Raw genomic sequence first — 18,259 nt, 5'->3', positions numbered from 1 at the left:
GGGTGAACTTGAATCCATTTGGCCTTCAATAGATTAGCAAATAAACATAATCCGTCCAATAAAACACTATTCCCAAATTTGGCTCAGGATTGTGCTCCACGAATAACGTCGTCTCCGCCTTTTGAGATGCTTGGTTGCCTAAGAACACTTCGTCCCGATGGTCTTAATAAAGATGCTCTCTGAGGGACGAGATTCTGTCCCGTACACCTCGATATCAGATTCTCGAGTCAGTAAGCTTAGTCTATGAAGTCACTGTGGAAAAATCCACCTCGTTCTACCCGAGCCAGCAGCATGGCTGCCGGCTGAGATGGAGCTGGGAGTCGAGTGTCGGCCCGGCCCCTGTGTGCCTTCCTCCCGGTTTGCCGAAGCCCCTCCCGCGTGGCTCCGCGTGTGGCTCTCGGCCCTGTGCAAGGGCGCACGCTGGCTAAGCTCCGTAGGGGCTGGCTGAGGCCGCGCAGACGGAGCGCTGAAATCCCCTCGCTCCCGACGCTTCAAGCTCTGCCAGGAAACCCTGCAGCACGAAAAACTACATCCAAGATGGCGCGGCCCGTCCTCCTCCCACTTCGGCCGCCATCTTTTCAGTAGTTTCTCAGGCGGGCGGGCTAGGCGCATGCGTGAAGTCCGTCCGTACTGCGCGTGAGCGGCCGCTCGGGCTCACCCCCCCCCCCATCCCCTTCCATCCCGCCCCTCCAGCTGCTTCCTCCGCTGCTGCTGCTGCTGCCACTGCCGCCGCCGAGCTGACCACCGTCTCCGCGCCTCAGGTGAGTGGGCGCCTGGGGCTGGGGCGCGCGCGCGGCGCACATGTCTCGCGGGGCCGTCGCGGGTCCCCGTTTCCCTGGCCGCGTTGCAGCGCGGTGGGGCCTGGGGTCCGCCGTGCCAGCCTCCGCCTGCCGGAGCCGCTCCGCCGGCCTGCCCTCCCCCGCTCCCGGCCCGCCGCCGCGCCGCGGAGCCGCCTCGCTCCGACTCCGGCGCCCAGCTTGCAGCGGCCGCCCGCAGGGGTTGCCGGCTCTCCCGCTCCTGCGGCGGAGCCCGGCGGTCCTCGGGCTGGGCTTCCCTGGGCCGCCCGGCTGCCCTCCGTGCAGGGGGCTCGGGAGAGGGCCGGGACCCCGCACACAGCCGCTGCTGGGGAAGAGCTTCGTAAGCCCCGGTGTGGAGTCGAGGAAACCGAGGCAGAGAGAGGCGAAACGCAGTGCCCAAGGTCACGGGGCCGACAGGCGACACGGCCAGCAACTGGAACTCAGGGGCTGGGCTCCCAAGGCCAATGCCAATTAGAATTTGGTCTCCTACCTTCAGAAATATGTACGTTTTTTTAGATAGACTGTCTCCGGAGTTGCCCTCAATTGTCGTTAAGTGGACTGCAAAAAGATTAGCTTCGTGTCAGAGTCCAGCCGAGGGGCTCCTTGATACTATAGCGACATTGATAATATGCCAGAAACCTTGATAAGCGCTTTATGAAGACCATTGTACTCAGTATTCTTCCCTCCTTCATCTAGTGCGTCCTCCTTGGATTTTTGTTTTCTTTCTTACTGTCTTTTCCCCCTGCAGAGCTTCCTTCCTTGTCGTAGGTACGCTAGAAGACAGAAGAGAGAAGCTTTGCCTGACTGCATCCACATTTCCCTCCCATGCAGACCCCCAGAGAGCTATTAGTAGTCTTTCCTAGTTGTTGCTGGGAGAGCAGAACCTGGCTGGACTTGGAGGTGACAGAGCAGATTTAGCCTCATTTGGGGACTTGCTGGCTCTGTTCCAGCTCTGGTCTTGACCATCTCAGTGTTTAAGATAAAATCAAAAGAGAAAGAGCCTTCACCCAGTGATGTGGAATCTTAAGAAGCCTCTTCTTATTCGGAGTCCCAAATGAACAGCTCTAAAAATATATTGTTTTGCCAAGGAACTACCTAGCTCAGATTGCCTTTTTCCACTTTGCAAATCCTCCTCCGCACTTAAAAGGCTCCACTAAATTTCATCCTCCTCTATGAAGCCCTCCTGCTTGGTTTTCCCAATTAGAACTGTACCTATCACAGGGAAGAGCCCTCTGTCTTACCCATAGCCCTTTGGAGTCAGGCACCATCTTTGCAATCCCAAATGCCTGGCTTTTAGTAGACTCGGTGAATTTCCACTGTTCCTTTCATCACTCAAAGGGCAATATTGTTGCTGCCTTTATTTTTCATCCTTTCACCCTTCAGTTTCTCTTTGCCTTTGCTCCCTTTAGACTCAACATCTGATCAGACCAGCATTCAGTTCAAAGACCAGTCTGTCCTGTTGTTTATGAAAAATTAAAGTTAAGTATCTTGCCCAAGAGGCTAGTTTATCCCCAACAGTGGAGTTGGTATATGCTGCTGAAGCCTACAAGGCACATTGCAGTAGTGTGACCTGAAGCATTCAGCTTTATAGTCTATCCTTAAGTGCTTGTGTCATACTTTTTAAGTTTTAAAAATATTTTTCCTATGTGGGGAAACTGTCCATGGTGATAGTTATCACAGTGTTTACTGTATACCAGTAAATATTACTGGATATTCAAAAGGATGCAGTAGATATGGGGCAGTTTCTCTATATAAATGACACTTCTTAAACAATTTTTCCAAATATTTTTCTGCAGATATATGGAACTGATGTGTAAGTGTGGGGGAAGATTCATAGTTAAATAGAACATGTTTCCTGTTGGAACAGTTTAGCTAATTTAGAAATACCATATCTAAGTATAATTCAAGTCTAAAAATGTTCCTGTTAGATTATGAGCAAAGCAACATGAGACTACAACTGAATAAGATATTCCAACATGAAACACTTTATAAAACCCTATTTTATTCAAGCTGAACACACACATTGAGTCACTGAGCCCCAACCCTGTCACTTTTATAGACATCATCCTGTGACGTGAACTAGTCCAAGGTCATCAAACTGGGACTAGAGCTGAAAGTTGCAGACCTTTTAATCCATTAATGGTTTCCCAGGGCTAGGTGTTAACTCAGTGGGAAAAGGCATGACTAGCATGCTTAAAGCCTTGGGTTTGATCACTAGCACCATTAAATAAATAAATAAAGTTTGCCAGTTTTTCTTTTGCTGTTGAATTATCTTTAAAGACATTAGTCAGCAACCTTATTAAAATTCCACTTAAAGCAGGCGCTGGCGGCTCACGCGTGTAATCGTAGCTACTCAAGAGAATGAGATCTGAGGAACGTGGTTCAAAGCCAGCTTGGGCCCAAAAGTCCATGAGACTTTTACTTCCAATTAACTGCCAGAAAACCGGAAGTGGTACTGTGACACAGAGTGGTAGATTGCTAGCCTTGAGCTGAAGAGCTCAGGGACAGCACCCAGGGCCAGGGTTCAAGCCCCGCTACTGACAAAAAAAAAAAAATGTACTTATATGCTTAGATCAGTGTGAGGAAAAAGATTTTAAAATATATGTGTTCATGGAGCTTATCTGTCAAGAGTAAAGAGCTATCTGCTAATGTTTGAAACAGTATATTGTTCATTGTTAAATTGTATGGTAGAGAGAGTAGGTTTTTCATAGGACTTGGGGGAAAGCCTCAAAAGGAATTAATAGTATGACTTGTGGTGTAAGACCAGTTTTGGGAAGAGTTAGGACATTTAAGACTTGATAGATTGATAGGGTCAAAATTAATCAGAAGGATGAGGAAAGCATTTTGAAGCAGGGATGATAAAAATAAGACAACAATAATGTCTGCCATATTTAGGGATGGTAAGAATTGTCTTGACTAGTAGAATGGCTTTTCTCAACCTTTACTATACATCAGTTGCCCAGACAAGTGTATTAGTACCCATACCACTGAGCCTACCTCTACTAGAGTTTCTGGTTCAGAATGTCTTGAGTGGGGCCTGAGAATTAATATCCCAAAGAGCACACTTTGAGGAACAGTACATTAGAAGGTTGAAAAGTTGCAATTAGAAATTATCAAAGAATTTGTTCTGTGTGTGTGTGTGTGTGTGTGTGTGTGTATGTGTGTATGTGTTACACTAGCATGGGACAGTTATGGAAAAGCACATACCAAACAATAATAGTAGGTACCTAAGAAAACTGGATTTAGAGGATTAGGAAAATAGTTTTTACCTTATATCTTCCTATGCTATTTTTATGTTGTGTACATATTGGTTTTGTATTATAAATGGGAAGAGAATGAGTCCTTTTTGAAGATGCATGCTGAAATATTGATGGACTTAAAAAAAGCTTGCCAAAGTTAATCGTGCAACAAACATTTTTAGTATCTACTCTATGCAAGATGCTGCTAGCTTCTGGAAATACCAAGCCTTTAATAAAGCTTTCTATTTGGCAATCTAGATCAGTAGAGAACAGCTCTAGTTTTTATCATTTAAGCTTCCTAAGACCCGGGAGCAGGCCCTAGCTCTTCTCGGCTGAAAATAGGCACTTGATAAATAATGAGAAATCTAACATTACTCCTGCAGTAGGTGCAGGATAGCTATTCACGTATTTTAAAAAGAAAAAACGCAGTAACTGAAGCCACAATAAATAAACGGCTATATAGTGAAGGATGACTATAAAGCTCCTTTGCATATTGAATTGAATTCCTTGTTATCACTAATTACAAGACCAAGCAGGCTATGATGTACACTCATGATATGGAATCTGAGTTTTCCCCAGATAGGGGGAGAATTCATAATATGAACTCTTTCCTCTCCCACTTTATGTATGGGGGTGCTACGTTCTACTTCCAGAGATTTAATATAGTCAAGAAAGACTAATTCCCTAAGTAGAAGGGTGGCTCCCTCACAGTTTGGCATTATCGTTTGACTAATCCCTGTACCACCTAAAAATGCCAAGACTATTATCTGGGTTCAATTGATCAATAATAAATGACTGGGCTGGAGGGCCAGGAGTGTGGCCCAATGATAGAATACTAATCTAGCATGCACCAAAGCCCCTGCTTCAGTTCCCTTGTATCACACACACACACAGGAAAAGCTAGAAGTGGCGCTGTGACTCAGGTGGCAGAGTGCTAGCCTTGAGCAAGCTGTCCAAGGACAGTGCCCAAGCCCTGAGTTCAAGCCCCAGGACTGGAAAAAAAAAAGCTAAAAAGTAAATTACTGGGCTAGACTCATGGCTCCGCTGTAGAGCGCCTACCTAAGAGGCCCTGAATTATAGCTCAGTTACCATTCCTCCTCCAAAGAACAAATTCCTGATACAGCCATTCTTCCTGTTTTATTTTGTTACTTATTAAGGTCTATTGTGATATATATAATATAATATTTATTTAGGCACAAGTTCTGAGATTTGAATTCAGGCCTGGGCACTGTCCAGAGCTTTTTTGCTAAAGGATAACACTCTGTCCCTTGAGCCCCAGCTCCACTTGTGGCATTTTGGTGGTTAACTGGAGATAAAGAGTACCATGGGCTTTCTTGCCCAGGATAGCTTCAGACCATGATCTTCAGATCTCAGCCTTCTAAGTAGCATGTACCTCAGGAACCTGGCTTTATATATTTTCTAGTGCCTTTTCAAAGGAAATGCCATTTCAAGTTTTGGGAAAGATGTTAGTGTAATAACCTATGAACTCACATATCCACTAAATCAGGGAAGAGAAAATAGTAGCGGTAAACACAGTATGACATTGCTTTACATTTCTAATCATAACTTAAGATTAAAATCTTGTCAGTGTATCCTTTAATTGACAGTTATATGATCATCTTTCTAGAAATATACTTTCAAAATGGTTTATTAGGAATGATCATTTTATTGTTACATGGCTTCTACATGATGAAAAGTTGAATGAGATTAGTAGTTGTAGCTCAGTAAAGCCCTGGTCTAGCATGCTTATGGCCCTATTTTTAATCCCAGCACAAAGAAGAAAGAAAGAAAAAAAACTGAATGCTTTTGAAAATTGTAAGAGCTCAAAAATGGTCTCAGATGCTATTGTATACAGACTGAAGGAAAAAAAACAAACAGGAGATCTAACGTTCACAGCCATTGTACATTAAATGGTTAACATTTGAGAGAGCAAAAAGAGATCCAGTTATTGTCTCTTCACTCCTGCAGTCAAAAAGCTCTGGGGACAGGATCCCTCCTGCTATTCTTCACCTTTGAAAGATGTTGCTTCTTTTAAGTTACTGTATAAGTGTGTACTGGAAAGTGAATGAAGCAATAAATGGATAAAGTGCTTATCATGGTAACTGACATAGTGTAAGCACACTCAATAAATTTTATTACTAGGAATATTAAGTACTGTGTTTTAGGGTTCTTGTTTGTTCTTAAGTTATTGATACTGTTGTAAGGAACAAATTGTTTTTAGGAGTTCTGCCTTAGAATCGGTGAGAATCCGCAGTGTGTCTAAGTGGTCATACCAGGGCCAGGACCTTGCCAACAGCAGCTTTCCCAGTGCCTCAAGCTGCATTCTTCAGGAGTGCAGCACAGAAATCCTGAGATACTGCTGCTAGAGTGACTTTAGTATGATCCCTGTGATAGCTTCATTCTCATTCTGCTGTTCAGATTTCAAAATTAACAAAAAGGCCCTTGATGGTTGGGATTGGGACAAATAAGGAGTAACATTGATCAAGATACACTGTACTCATAAACTGATGTGCTGAATTGAAACTTCTTAGTAAATTGCAAATAAATTATGTATATTTTTTCATTTATTTTTATTTATTTATTTTTGTCAGTGGTTGGACTTGAACTCGGCCTGGGCATTGTCCCTGAGCTCTTCAGCTCAAGGCTACTGCCCTACCCTGGAGCCACAGGGCCACTTCCAGTTTTATAGTGGTTAATTGGAGGTAAGAGTCTCACATTCGCTCTTTCGTGCTGGGGCCGGTTTTGAACCGTGATCCTCAGATCTCAGCCTTCTTAGTACCTAGTACAGGCGTGAGCCACCACGCCCGGCTATAAAGTATGTATTTTAAAAGGCTCCTTGATGATGCCACCTTTGTTCTAGTGGTTATCTTGAAAGAACCCTGAAATTAATGAAATTAATATAAAGGATAGACTCAGATCGCCAATTTGACAGTCACTGTAACCCTCCCATAGTAAATGCTGCCAGAACTCAGGGGTGACACAACAGGAATGTGGTTATGTTGAATATAGCATGGGTATATCCTATTAGAATGAGGATCCATAAGCATTTCTCAGCAGCTGCCTTTGACCACTCCCCCCAGCCTTTGCCTGTGTATGTAGGTAGTAGAATCTCTGAGAGTATTTCTTCAGTGAAGTAACCAGGTTTTCTTTCTGCAGTAAAAATCTGAATGGGCTCTATCTTAAAGTTGTTTCTTGCACGGTAGGTGGTTTGTTTATCTGGCTTGCTGTTGAGTCTCATGAGATCCTTTGCTTTTTTTCCTAAGGGTCCCAGGAGGCAGCAATGAAACCAACATCCATTACCCTAGACATTTGAGTGGATGCTTAAGTCAATGGTTTTATGATTAGATTAATTCAGGCTTTAACTCTGACCAAATTTAAGAGCCAAGTCATCAGATACTTGTTCTCATAGATGGAAATAGATGAAAGTATGGAATCTAGCCCAGTGCTCTAGAAATCCAGATGCTAGTCTTAACTTTGCATCCCACTGGCTACGTGAATATAGGAAAGTCACTTAAATTTTCTGTCTCTTTCCTCATCTAAAAATGAAGATGATATTATAGGCCAATGGTTCTTAGGTTCAGTGTTACTAGGCTGGCTTTGAACTTAGATCCTTAGATCTCAGCTTCCTAATTAGCTAAGATTATAGGTGGGAGCCCCCAACCCCCTTTCCCCCCCATTTTTTCCCTTGAGCTTTTGCCTTAGACTGATCGCAGTATGTGATCCTCCTTATTATGGCTTCCTGTATAGATAGGATTATACTCATGGGTCGTCACACTTGGCTTATTAGATGAACTGAGATCTTAACTTTTTTTTTTTTTTTTTTTTGCCTAGGCTGGTCCTGAATCATGATCATTATGATCTCTTTCTCCCAAGTAGAATTCTACCTATCTCTAAGACAGTTGTTAGGCTTAGTGGTACAATACTATGTAGCCTGAGCTACACAGCAGACCCTGTCTCAAATCGAACCAAGAAACAAAAAGATAATTGGTAATAACGGAACTTTTCAGATCATCATTTGAGTTGATCTCTACTCCTTAGTGAAGAGATCACTTGTAGACTCTTGCCACTCAAAACTTATAAGAGGACCAGGAGTGTGGCCTAGTGGTAAAGTGCTTGCCTAGCTCGCATGAAGCCCTGGATTCAATTCCTTGGTTCCACATATACAGGAAAAATTGGAAGTGGTGCTGTGGCTCAAGAAGGAAAGTGCTACCCTTGTGCCCCTGAGTTCAAGCCCCAGGACTGGTGGGGAAAAAAAAAAAAAACTGGTAAGAGCCACAGAAGATTGTACGTTAATGTTTGAAGAACATTGCTCCAACAACAAGCAAGAGCTTACTCTTGCTTCTGAAACTGGTTACTAAGAAATAACTGGATTTCATTTCCTTTTTCTCTACCAGTCCCATGTTCACCTTGCCCCTAGCTAACTATGGGAAGAGAGAGTTCTTACCCCGGAGTGCTGACTCAAACCTCCATTTCTAAGGGCTGAGTCATTGTTGGTATGTCTAGGATGCTTTAAGCTTCCATTGCTTTGCCTCAGCGGTGCAACAGTGTGGGTGGAAAGGAAGGAACCTGCCCAGGTTCCCTTAACCAGCAGGTGGGGCCTAGCATAGATACATGGCACAGCAGGAAAAGCCAAAGCTTCCAGGTTCTTGTCTTATTGCCTACATGTAAAATTTGGGGGAAGCTTAACTTCTCTGATCCTAAGTTTCTCATTTATAAAATAAAAAATGAAGATATCTTACTGAGAGGATTATTATGAGGATTAACATAAGGTGCTTAGGGAATTCTTGGCACAGTTAGTGCACACCGGTTTTCCCTTTTTTTTTTTTTTTTTTTAATTTTTCAGTTTAAGGATGGCCAAGTTTTATTGTCAGTCCTCCTTTTTCCTCCTGCAAGTAAGCCAGAGGTAAACATTTAGTCTGCTGTCATTTACAAAGTCCTTACTAGCCTTTCGAAAATACCAGTAATCCTTTGTGCCAGGATGAGAGCTGGCACTGATACCATTTGTGCAGATGCTGGAACTACAGGCTGCAGATCCCCAGGAGGGAAGCCGTCTGTGCAGCTGAGGGTTCTGAGATGGAGTTGCCACATGCAATCCTAGTTTTTATTGGAAAAGGTGCAAGACTGTGAGCTAAAGGAAAATGTGTCTCCTAAAGAAGGCACTGAAGTCCCTGATATGTGGAAGGTGAATGTACTGTCTTGCTGCTCGTTCTTGTTACCCTGGAGCAATATACTCAGCATTCCAGCCTTAGTCTACACTGAACCCAGCTCATAGGAACAGCCTTCTTATTTAATTTGTGTTTACGGGCTTGCTGGCACTTAGTTTTTCTTCATCTTTAAAAGCAAGGAGCATTGTCACTTTGGATCTCAGGGCACTTTAGGCTTTTTCTGACCCTGAAGCTCCTTGACAGGCCTACCTACAGTGAAGTTTGCCCTGCTTTGCTGTGAGTGAATTGAAGTAGGGAATAAAGATGGTGGGTTAGAAAAGCAGTTTCTAGAAATAGACTAACATGACTGTCTTTGTATGTTAGTTTTGATAAGAGAATTTTGCTGTGCAGCCCAAGCAGGCCTTCAATTCACCATTCTCTTGTCTCTATATTCTGAGTACTGGTAAAATGGCTATCTTTAGAAAGAAGAACTATGAGTAAAGTATTTTTCACTAATCTATTATTTTTATACTTTATAAATGAGTATATATTGCTTTTTTAGCAAGGAAAAATCTTTTGAGACTGACACCTTAAAAATAGATTTTAAAAAAGTGTAAATGAAACATAGCCACAGTTTGAATTGCAGTTAACATGCACAAAATAAGTAAATACCAGTTGGGTCTTTTTCTATTTGTCTTCAGTGCAGGGGTATGACCCTAGGGCCTGTGCATCTAGACAAGCACACTACTACTGAGCTATGCCCTATGAATTTTGAATTTTGATCTTTTTCTGAACTAGTAATATAAAGTCTATTCCTTACCATGCTATGTTGAGATAGCAAGTCACAGCTCCTACGCAGTAATGTGATAATGAGGGTCAGTAATTGATATTCAACATATATTGATTGCACTGCTAACCTTTAATGTTTGGTAAATAGGTGGATTAAATGCATTTTTGATGTACAAGATTTTTAGTTTACACTGAGTTTTTGAAACATAACCCTGTTATCAGTAGAGCATTTCAGTAGAATATCTTGAATATTTTCTTAATTCCTGCCAATTACAAGCAGTTGCTTCTCCTTTAAACTCTATTATTTTATGGATCACTGTCATCTCACCAGGGCTTTCCTCAGCTTCCTAGATTCTTCACAAAGTCATAAGTCCTTGAGATCCAGGAAAAATATTTTGAGATGTCTCAAAAAGGAGTGTCTTAGGGAGCTTGGCCTAGTGTTAGAGTGTTTGCTTAGCATGCACGGAGACCCAGGTTCAATTCCTCCATACCACAAACATAGAAAATACCAGGAAGTGGTACTGTGGTTCAAGTGGTAGAATGGAGCCTCAAGAAAGCCTAAGGACAGTGCGGGTTCTGAATTCAAGCCCCAGGACACAGAGAGAGAGGTGGGGGGGAAAGGGAGAGGACGAGAGAGGGGGAGGGGGAGAGGGAGAGAGAATCAAAAGGAGAAAGTTTTAGCAATGATTTACTTTAGCATAACATGTTAGAAAGAAAAACATTTCCTCCTCTCTATGTAGGAAATGGGAGTTGAAGACTCAAACGGCAGCCTGGAATCGTAGCTACTCAGAAGGCTGAGATCTGAGGATCGCAATTCAAAGCCAGGTTCAAAGCCAGCCCTGCACTAAAGAACCAGAGACTCTTATCTTCAATTAGCTATTAAAACAGGAAGTGGGGGTTTTGTGGCTAAAGGGGTAGGGCCGTAGCCTTGAGCTAAAAAGCTCAGGGACAACACCCAGGCCCAGAGTTCAAGCCCCAGGAATGACAAATTGAAAAAATAAAAAGACTCAGAAAGCTAACTTTTACATCATTGTAACTTAGCATTTAAATGGAATGGATGGAGAAGAACTTAACTATCTTGTCAGTTGCTTTCTAGTTTCAGCTTACAGTCTGGCCCTTTTTGTATATATTAAAAATAGAGGGAAGGGATGGCCAACAAAAAAAGAAAGAAAGAAATTTAGGATAAAAATTTTATCTTAATGACTGGCCAGGCAGGTGGCTCCCACCAGTAATCCTAGCTTCTCCAGAGGCTGAGATCTGACGATCTGATTGCAGTTCAAAAGCCAACCCGGGCACTAAAGTCCATGAGACTCCTATCTCCAATTAATCACTAGAAAACCAGAAGTGTGGCTATGTCTCTAGGGGTAGGACACTAGCCTTGAGTTGAAGAGCTCAGGGACAGCGCCCAGGGCCAGAGTCCAAGCCCCATGACCCACCCCCCCAAAAAAAATCTTAATGAAAAATAATAATTTGTCTGTCTCATTTACCTCTTCTTCCACAATTTCTGTCCCCTTACCCTCCTTGACAGTATTGGGGTTTTGAACTCAGGGTTTTGTGCTTGCTAAGCCTGTGCTGTACTGCTTGAGCCACATTTTTAGTCCTTATTGCTGTGGTTATTTTTGCTTTTTAGAGATAGAGTGTTAGGGTCCAGTCCACGAATATTAGGGTCTGTGATCAAAGGAAACAAAAGTGGAAGTTAAAGAGTTTTATTCCTCGCCTAGCCTCGAGGCGGTCTCTAAGATATGAGTGAGAGAGCGACCCATCTAATCTCACAGGCTACCTTTATAGGCCACCAGCCATGTGGTTGGGCTTGGCCATATACAGTTGGCCAATGAAATCTCAACATACTTGAGTGATGGCTGGGGCAACCACTGACACCTTTGCTGTTTGAACTGACCTGTCATCTAGATGGGCTTCTGGCTTCTGGCGCAGTGCTCTGAGGACAAAGGAAAGGGAGGGAGTTTTCCTGGCAGGCCAAGGGGGTAGGGGAGGGGAGGAATTCTGGTAACTCCACCAGGTTAAGCTGCTCTTGTACTCCTTTCTCATGAAGACAGGAAATGCCTATAGGGGATGGATTTTGGGGGAAGTCAAGAAAGGGGTCTCTTCATAGAGTCTTGCTTTTTGTCCAAGTTTGAACTGCAGTTCTCCTTATTTCTCCTTGTCACCATAACTGGGATGGCTAATGTGAACTACCACATCCACCTTTTTCTGTTGCTATGAGGTTTCTTGGATTTTTACCCCTTTTGGCATGATACTGTAGTCCTTAATCCTGATCTTAACCTCCTGAGTAGCTACCTGAGTAGCTAAGATTATAAGGATGAGCCACCTGCATCTGGCCCATCTCTCCTCTTTACTAAGCTTCCAGAAGATAGAGATTTTTTTTTTTTTGGATTTTTTTTAAATGCTAATCTCAGGGCTTGAACTCTGTTTTTCTTTTTCAGGGGTGCCTCTCTACCACTTAAGCGATTTTTCTGCAGCTACTTTTTTTTTTTTTTTTTTTTTTTGCCACTCATGGGGCTTGAACTCAATGCAGGGCCTGAGTACTGTCCTTGGGCTTTCTCAAGGCTAGAGCTCTGCCACTTAAGCCACAGCACCATTCCCAGGAATCAAACCCAGGTATTCATGTATGCTAGGCAAGCACTTTACTACTAGACCAAACTCCCAGCCCCCACTTGAGCAACTTTTTTTTTTTTTTTTTTGCCAGTCCTGGGCTTGAGCTCAGGGCCTGAGCACTGTCCTTGGACTTTCTCAAGGCTAGAGCTCTACCACTTGAGCCTCAGCACCACTTCCGGCTTTTTTTCTATGTATGTGGTACCAAGGAATCGAACCTGGGTCTTCATGCATGCTAGACAAGCACTTTAACCACTAGGCTAAACTCCCAGCCCTTGAGCAACTTTTCTAGCCCAGTGTTTTGCTGGTTAATTGTGGATGGAGTCTAGTCTCACAGAGTTATGAGCATAGGCAGGGTGTGTGTGTGTCTGTATGTGTCTATCTGTCTGTGTGTCAGTGTCTGTAGTTCTGTATGTCTGTGTCCACACTCCTGTCCTGGGGTTTTAAGACCTTTTGCTCAAAGCTAGTATTCTATCACTTGAGCTATAACTCTGCTACCTGCTTTTTGGTGGTTAATTGGAGATAATAGTCTCATGAACGGATTTTCCTGCCCTGGCTGGTTTTGAATCACAGTCCTCAGATCTCAGCCTCCCAAGTAATTAGGATTACAGGCATGAATCAGCAACACCTGAACTTAGGCTACCGACTATCAGTGAACCCTCTAGGTCTCAGCCTAGCAGGAATAGCTATGATTACTATAATAAATAGCTAGAATTATAGGCACGAGCCAAAGATGCCTGGACCCCTAACCACTACCACCACCCCTTCTCTTCCCCCTTTTACTCGCTTTCTTCCCCCTCCTTATCCTCTTCTTCCTCTTCCTCCTCTTCCCTCCTCTTCCCTCCTCTTCCTTCCTCCTCCCTCTTCCTTTATGGCAATACTGGAGTTTGAACATAGGGCCTGGCACTTACTAGACAAATGCTCTATTTGAGCCACACCAGAAAACTCTTGAGTGTCCTCACAATATGCTAATTATCTTCCTCTAGATACAGTTCAAGACTGTAGTACCATGAAGCAGAAACTGAAATGCCTTTGGTAATGCAACTTCAGAAGTCACATACTATTGCATCTACCATACTCTACTAGTTATATAGGTCATCCTTGGGTGGGAGATGGTATATGAATATCCGAAGTCAGGGATCACTAGATTCATAAGAAGCTATCTTGGAGACTGGCTGACATACCCTTCATCCAATGCTATGATTCTCTAGTGAAGGTTAGATCATTCTCTTCTTCATTGCCATTGTGATTACTAAATGAGAGGATTATCCTACATTAACCTTCAAATTTTTTTTTGCTTTTTTTAAAAAATTTTTTATTGTAATTAATAAAAGGGTTACATGATATTTGCCAGATAGAAGGTGCATTAATTCACATACATTGATACCCTTTCACATGTCTTGGTACCCATTACCCTCCTCCCCACCCCCCATAACCTTCAAATTTTGACTCTACTGCTCAAAGTGTAGCTCTGAGTATTTAATTCCCTTATTTAGCCATTCAAACACTGGATGAGTATAGTGTGATCAGTATGTTTGTAGTTCTAGCTTAAGTCTTTTTCTTCTCTTCCTTCTTTTCTATTTCAGAGTTGCTGGTTTACTTTCGAGACTCCTATATACTCTCATCTGCCCTCATGGATGAACTTCAGGATGTTCAACTCACAGAGATCAAACCACTTTTAAATGATAAGGTAAAGATCACTCTGTTTTCACTATATGCAAGTGTTTATATTGTTATTAGTTCATGTTCTGCAACATAATAATAACTAAGACCATTTAGCTCTTCAGCTCAAGGCTACCACCCTACCCTTGAGCCAAGCCCCACTTCCCCTTAATTGGAGATAAGAGTCTCAGGTCCTTTTGTGCCCGGGCTGGCTTTGAACCTTGATCCTCAGATCTCAGCCTCCAGAGTAGCCAGGATTACAGGCGTGAGCCACGCACCCCTCGCCCAGCTGGGAATACGTTCTTTCTTTTTTTCTTTTTTTTTTTTTTTTTTGCCAGTCCTGGGCTTGAGCTCAGGGCCTGAGCACTGTCCTTGGACTTTCTCAAGGCTAGAGCTCTACCACTTCAGCCTCAGCACCACTTCCAGCTTTTTTTCCATGTTGTAGTACTGAGGAATTGAACCCGGGTCTTCGTGCATGCAAGGCAAGCACTCTACCACTAGGCCAAACTCCCGGCCCCTGGAAATAATTTCTTAAATGCATTTTTTTTTTTTTTTTTTGCCAGTCTTGGGCTTGAGCTCAGAGCCTGAGCACTGTCCTTGGGCTTTCTCAAGGCTGGTGCTCTACCACTTGAGCCACAGCACCACTTCTGGCTTTTTTCTATATATGTGGTACTGAGGAATCAAGCCCACATCTTTGTGCAGACTAGGCAAGCATTCTACCACTAGGCCAAACTCCCGTACCCCCCTCCCCTTTTTTTTCTTTTTCAAATACATTTCTTAACCCATTCTTTTATGTCTTCCCTCCCTTTTCTTTCTTTCTTTCTTTTTTTTTTTTTTTTTTTTTGCCAGTCCTGGGGCTTGAACTCAGGGCCTAGGCACTGCCCTTGGGCACTTGTTGCTCAAGCCTAACAGCCTACCACTTGAGCCACAGAACCACTTCCAGCTTTTTTTTTTCTTTTTGGTTGGTCATGGGGCTGGAACTTTGTCCCTGGCGATGTCCCTGAGTTTTTCAGCTCATGGCTGCCGCCCAACCCCTGGAGCCACAGCACCACTTCCTGTTTTCTAGAGGTTAACTGGAGATAAGAGTCTTAGGTTCTTTTGTCCCCAGGCTGGCTTTGAACCTTGATCCTCAAATCTTAGCTTCCTGAGTAGCTAGGATTACAGGCATGAGCCACCACACTTCCAGCTTTTTCAGAGTTTATGATTCTGATGAATAGAACCCAGGGCTTTGTGCATGTGAGGCAAGCATTCTAGCACTAGGCTACGCCCCTGGCTTCTCTTTCCTTTCTTATTTTTATTTTTATTTATTTATTTATTGCCAGTTCTCGGCTTGAGCTCAGGGCCTGAGCACTGTCCTTGGACTTTCCCAAGGCTAGAGCTCTTCTACCACCTGAGCCTTAGCACCATTTCCGGCTTTTTTTTTTGTATGTATGTTGTAGTGAGGAATCGAACCCGGGTCTTCATGCATGCTAGGCAAGCACTCTACCACTAGGCCAAATTCCTGGCCCCTCTTACTTTTATTTTTGCAGGCTAAATCGACCATCTTTGAAATTTTCCTATTATACAGATGGAAATCTTTTGTGTGTGGGGGGGGGACTTTGGGCTAGAACACTGCCTGGGTGCTGTCCCTGAGCTCTTCAGCTCAAGGCCACCACCCTAACCTTGAGCCAAGCCTCAGTTCCCTTCTCTAGAAGTTAATTGGAGATAGAGTTTCAGGTCCTTTTGTGCCTGGGTTGGCTTTGAACCTTGATCCTCAGATCTCAGCTTCCTGAGTAGCTAGGATTACAGGCATGAAGCTACCACGACTGGTTCAGATGGAAATCTTAAGGGAAAAAATATATGGCAGAGTAGAAAGATATTTGGATCATATTTGATTTTTGAATTGAAGTGCTCTGATTTGCAGTTTCTATAAGGAAAACTTAACATGTAATGTATACAGCCTTCATTTAGAGTTTGTCAAATGTATGATGTGACCTTTCTTTCAGCATCACTTTTTATCAGAGATGCTTGCATATCAGTAGTGTACTTCACTACTGGGCTTGAGCTCAGGGCCTGAGCACTGTCCTTGGACTTTCTCAAGGCTAGAGCTCTACCACTTGAGCCACAGCACCACCCTGGATTTTTTCTATGTACATGGTACCGAAGAACCAAACCTGGATCTTCGTGAATGCTAGCCAAGCACTCTATCACTAGGCCAAACTCCCGGCCCAGTCACCTTTATGTTAGTGGTAGAGTTCACAGCCACAAGGACTCAGCCAGTACAGTGATATGATACGAGGCACCAAAAAAGTCTATGTGTGTGGTAGCTTACTGTGTAATCTCAGGTTCTTAGGAGGCAGAGATCAGGATTCAGTCTGAGACTGATCCAGGACAAAATCATGTGACCCTAGCCAAAAGTTATCTAAAGCAAAAGAAAGGACTTGAGTATGGCCCAAATGGTAATGCCCCTACCTAGCAAACATGAGGCCCTGAGTTTAAACTCCAGTGCCATCATCTAAAATAAAATAAAATAAAGCCAGCTATAGTGCTTCATGCATGTAATCCTAGCTACTAGAGATGTGGAAATGAAGAATTGCAGTTCAAGGTCAGCCTGAATTATTCATTATATAGTTCATGAGACCCCTATCTTACACAGTAAAAGTAGGACATGGGGTGGGCCCTGATGGCTCACACTTGTAATAAAAACTATTCAGGATATTAAGATCTGGAGGATTGTAGTTTAGACCCTGAAAAAGTTTGCTATATTCCATCTCTAAAATAACTAGCAAAAAACAAGACTGACAGCATGGCTCAAGTAGGAGCACATTGGCCTAGTAAATGCAAGGGCTTGAGTTTAAAACCTAGTACTACCCCAAAAATGGGGGGAGCGGGGAGGTCTTGGTGGTGTGCACTTCTCATTCTAGCTCATGAGGGAAATGAAAATTTCAATCCAGGGCAGTCACTGGAAAACTAAACGGGCTGGGACATGGCTTAAATGGTACATATAGCACCTTCAGGACTGCCTGGATTTTGGCCTAATGGTAGAGTGCTTGCCTAGCACACATGAAGACCAAAGTTTGATTCCTCAGTACCACATACATAGAAAAAGTCTGAAGTGGCTTAATTGGTAGAACTCTAGACTTGAGGAAAGCCCCAGGACAGTGCTCAGGCCCTGAGTTCAAGCCCCAGGGCTGGCAAAAATGTAAAAGAAAAAGAAGAGAACAAAAAACAAACAGAAACAGAAAGTACTAGGACCTGTGTTCAAACCCCATTACCTTTCCACCCCTAAAAAATGTTAAGCATTCAAGCCCCACAAACTGACCCAAAAAATAAAAGTAAGTTTGGGCCCAGGAGTCTGGCTTAATGGTAGAGTGCTTGCCTAGCATGCTCAAAGCCCTGGATTTGATTCCTTGGTACTACATACACAGAAAAAGCCAGAAGTGGTGCTGTGACGCAAGTGTAGAGTGCTAACCTCGAGAAAGCTCAAGGACAGCGCCCAGGTACTTAATTTAAGCTCCAGGACTGGCAAAAAAAATAAAACTGTTAAGACAAGTTGATCTCTCATCCTATGTTCAGTAAATGTGTCTGAAATTACTTCTTTTCCACCCCATTCTTTGGACTTATTGTCTTTTTACCCTAATTTCTACCCTATTAAACTCTTAGGGTTTGGCATGAATCCACAGTATCCTTTGAATGAATCAGAAGAGAGTAAAGGTAAGATAGGTGAGAGATAAGGGCACCACAATATGCTCCTTTCATTATTTTTTCTGCCCAAAGTAAGATCTTTTCCAATGTTCAGGTTATGAATTTGCTATTGGATCCTGCTAATCCAATTTGCATTCCTGTGACATTTTCTCTCTGTATTTTTGTCATTTCTTTTATCTCTACCAGATTTCTTGCTCTCCTTTGGCAAGCTACACACTTTTTTTTTTTTTCCCCATGTTCTCTTATCCTGAAACCAGATTTTTTTTTTAAAATACATTTTTTTTTCTTGCCAGTCCTCAGGCTTGAGCTCAGGGCCTGGGCACTCTTGTGGGCT

At 43.1% G+C, this 18,259-nt stretch overlaps 1 protein-coding gene across 8 annotated transcripts in view; it reads left to right on the top strand.

Moving 5' to 3' along the window:
• Positions 1–679: 679 nt before the first annotated feature.
• Positions 680–18,259, top strand: part of Ndrg3 (NDRG family member 3) — a 55,568-nt gene continuing 37,988 nt past the window's right edge. For 4 of the 8 annotated variants that reach the window (XM_090352309.1, XM_090352306.1, XM_090352307.1 and 1 more), the window contains exons 1-2: positions 680–761; positions 14,166–14,269. In XM_090352309.1, the coding sequence (XP_090208435.1) occupies positions 14,213–14,269 (57 nt within the window). In that variant the 5' untranslated portion in view covers positions 680–761; positions 14,166–14,212. Of the gene's footprint in view, positions 762–1,115; positions 1,215–2,206; positions 2,276–6,627; positions 6,739–14,165; positions 14,270–17,883; positions 17,935–18,259 lie in introns of those variants that run through there. The other 4 variants (XM_090352301.1, XM_090352302.1, XM_090352303.1 and 1 more) reach the window with 4 other exon arrangements.

The sequence above is a fragment of the Megascapheus bottae genome, chromosome 18 (assembly GCF_031878675.1).
Source record: "Megascapheus bottae isolate mThoBot1 chromosome 18, mThoBot2.hap1, whole genome shotgun sequence".
In the NCBI taxonomy this organism is placed as follows: Eukaryota; Metazoa; Chordata; class Mammalia; order Rodentia; family Geomyidae; genus Megascapheus; species Megascapheus bottae.
Note: the sequence above shows the minus strand (reverse complement) of the source record. Positions and strands in the feature narration are given on the sequence as shown.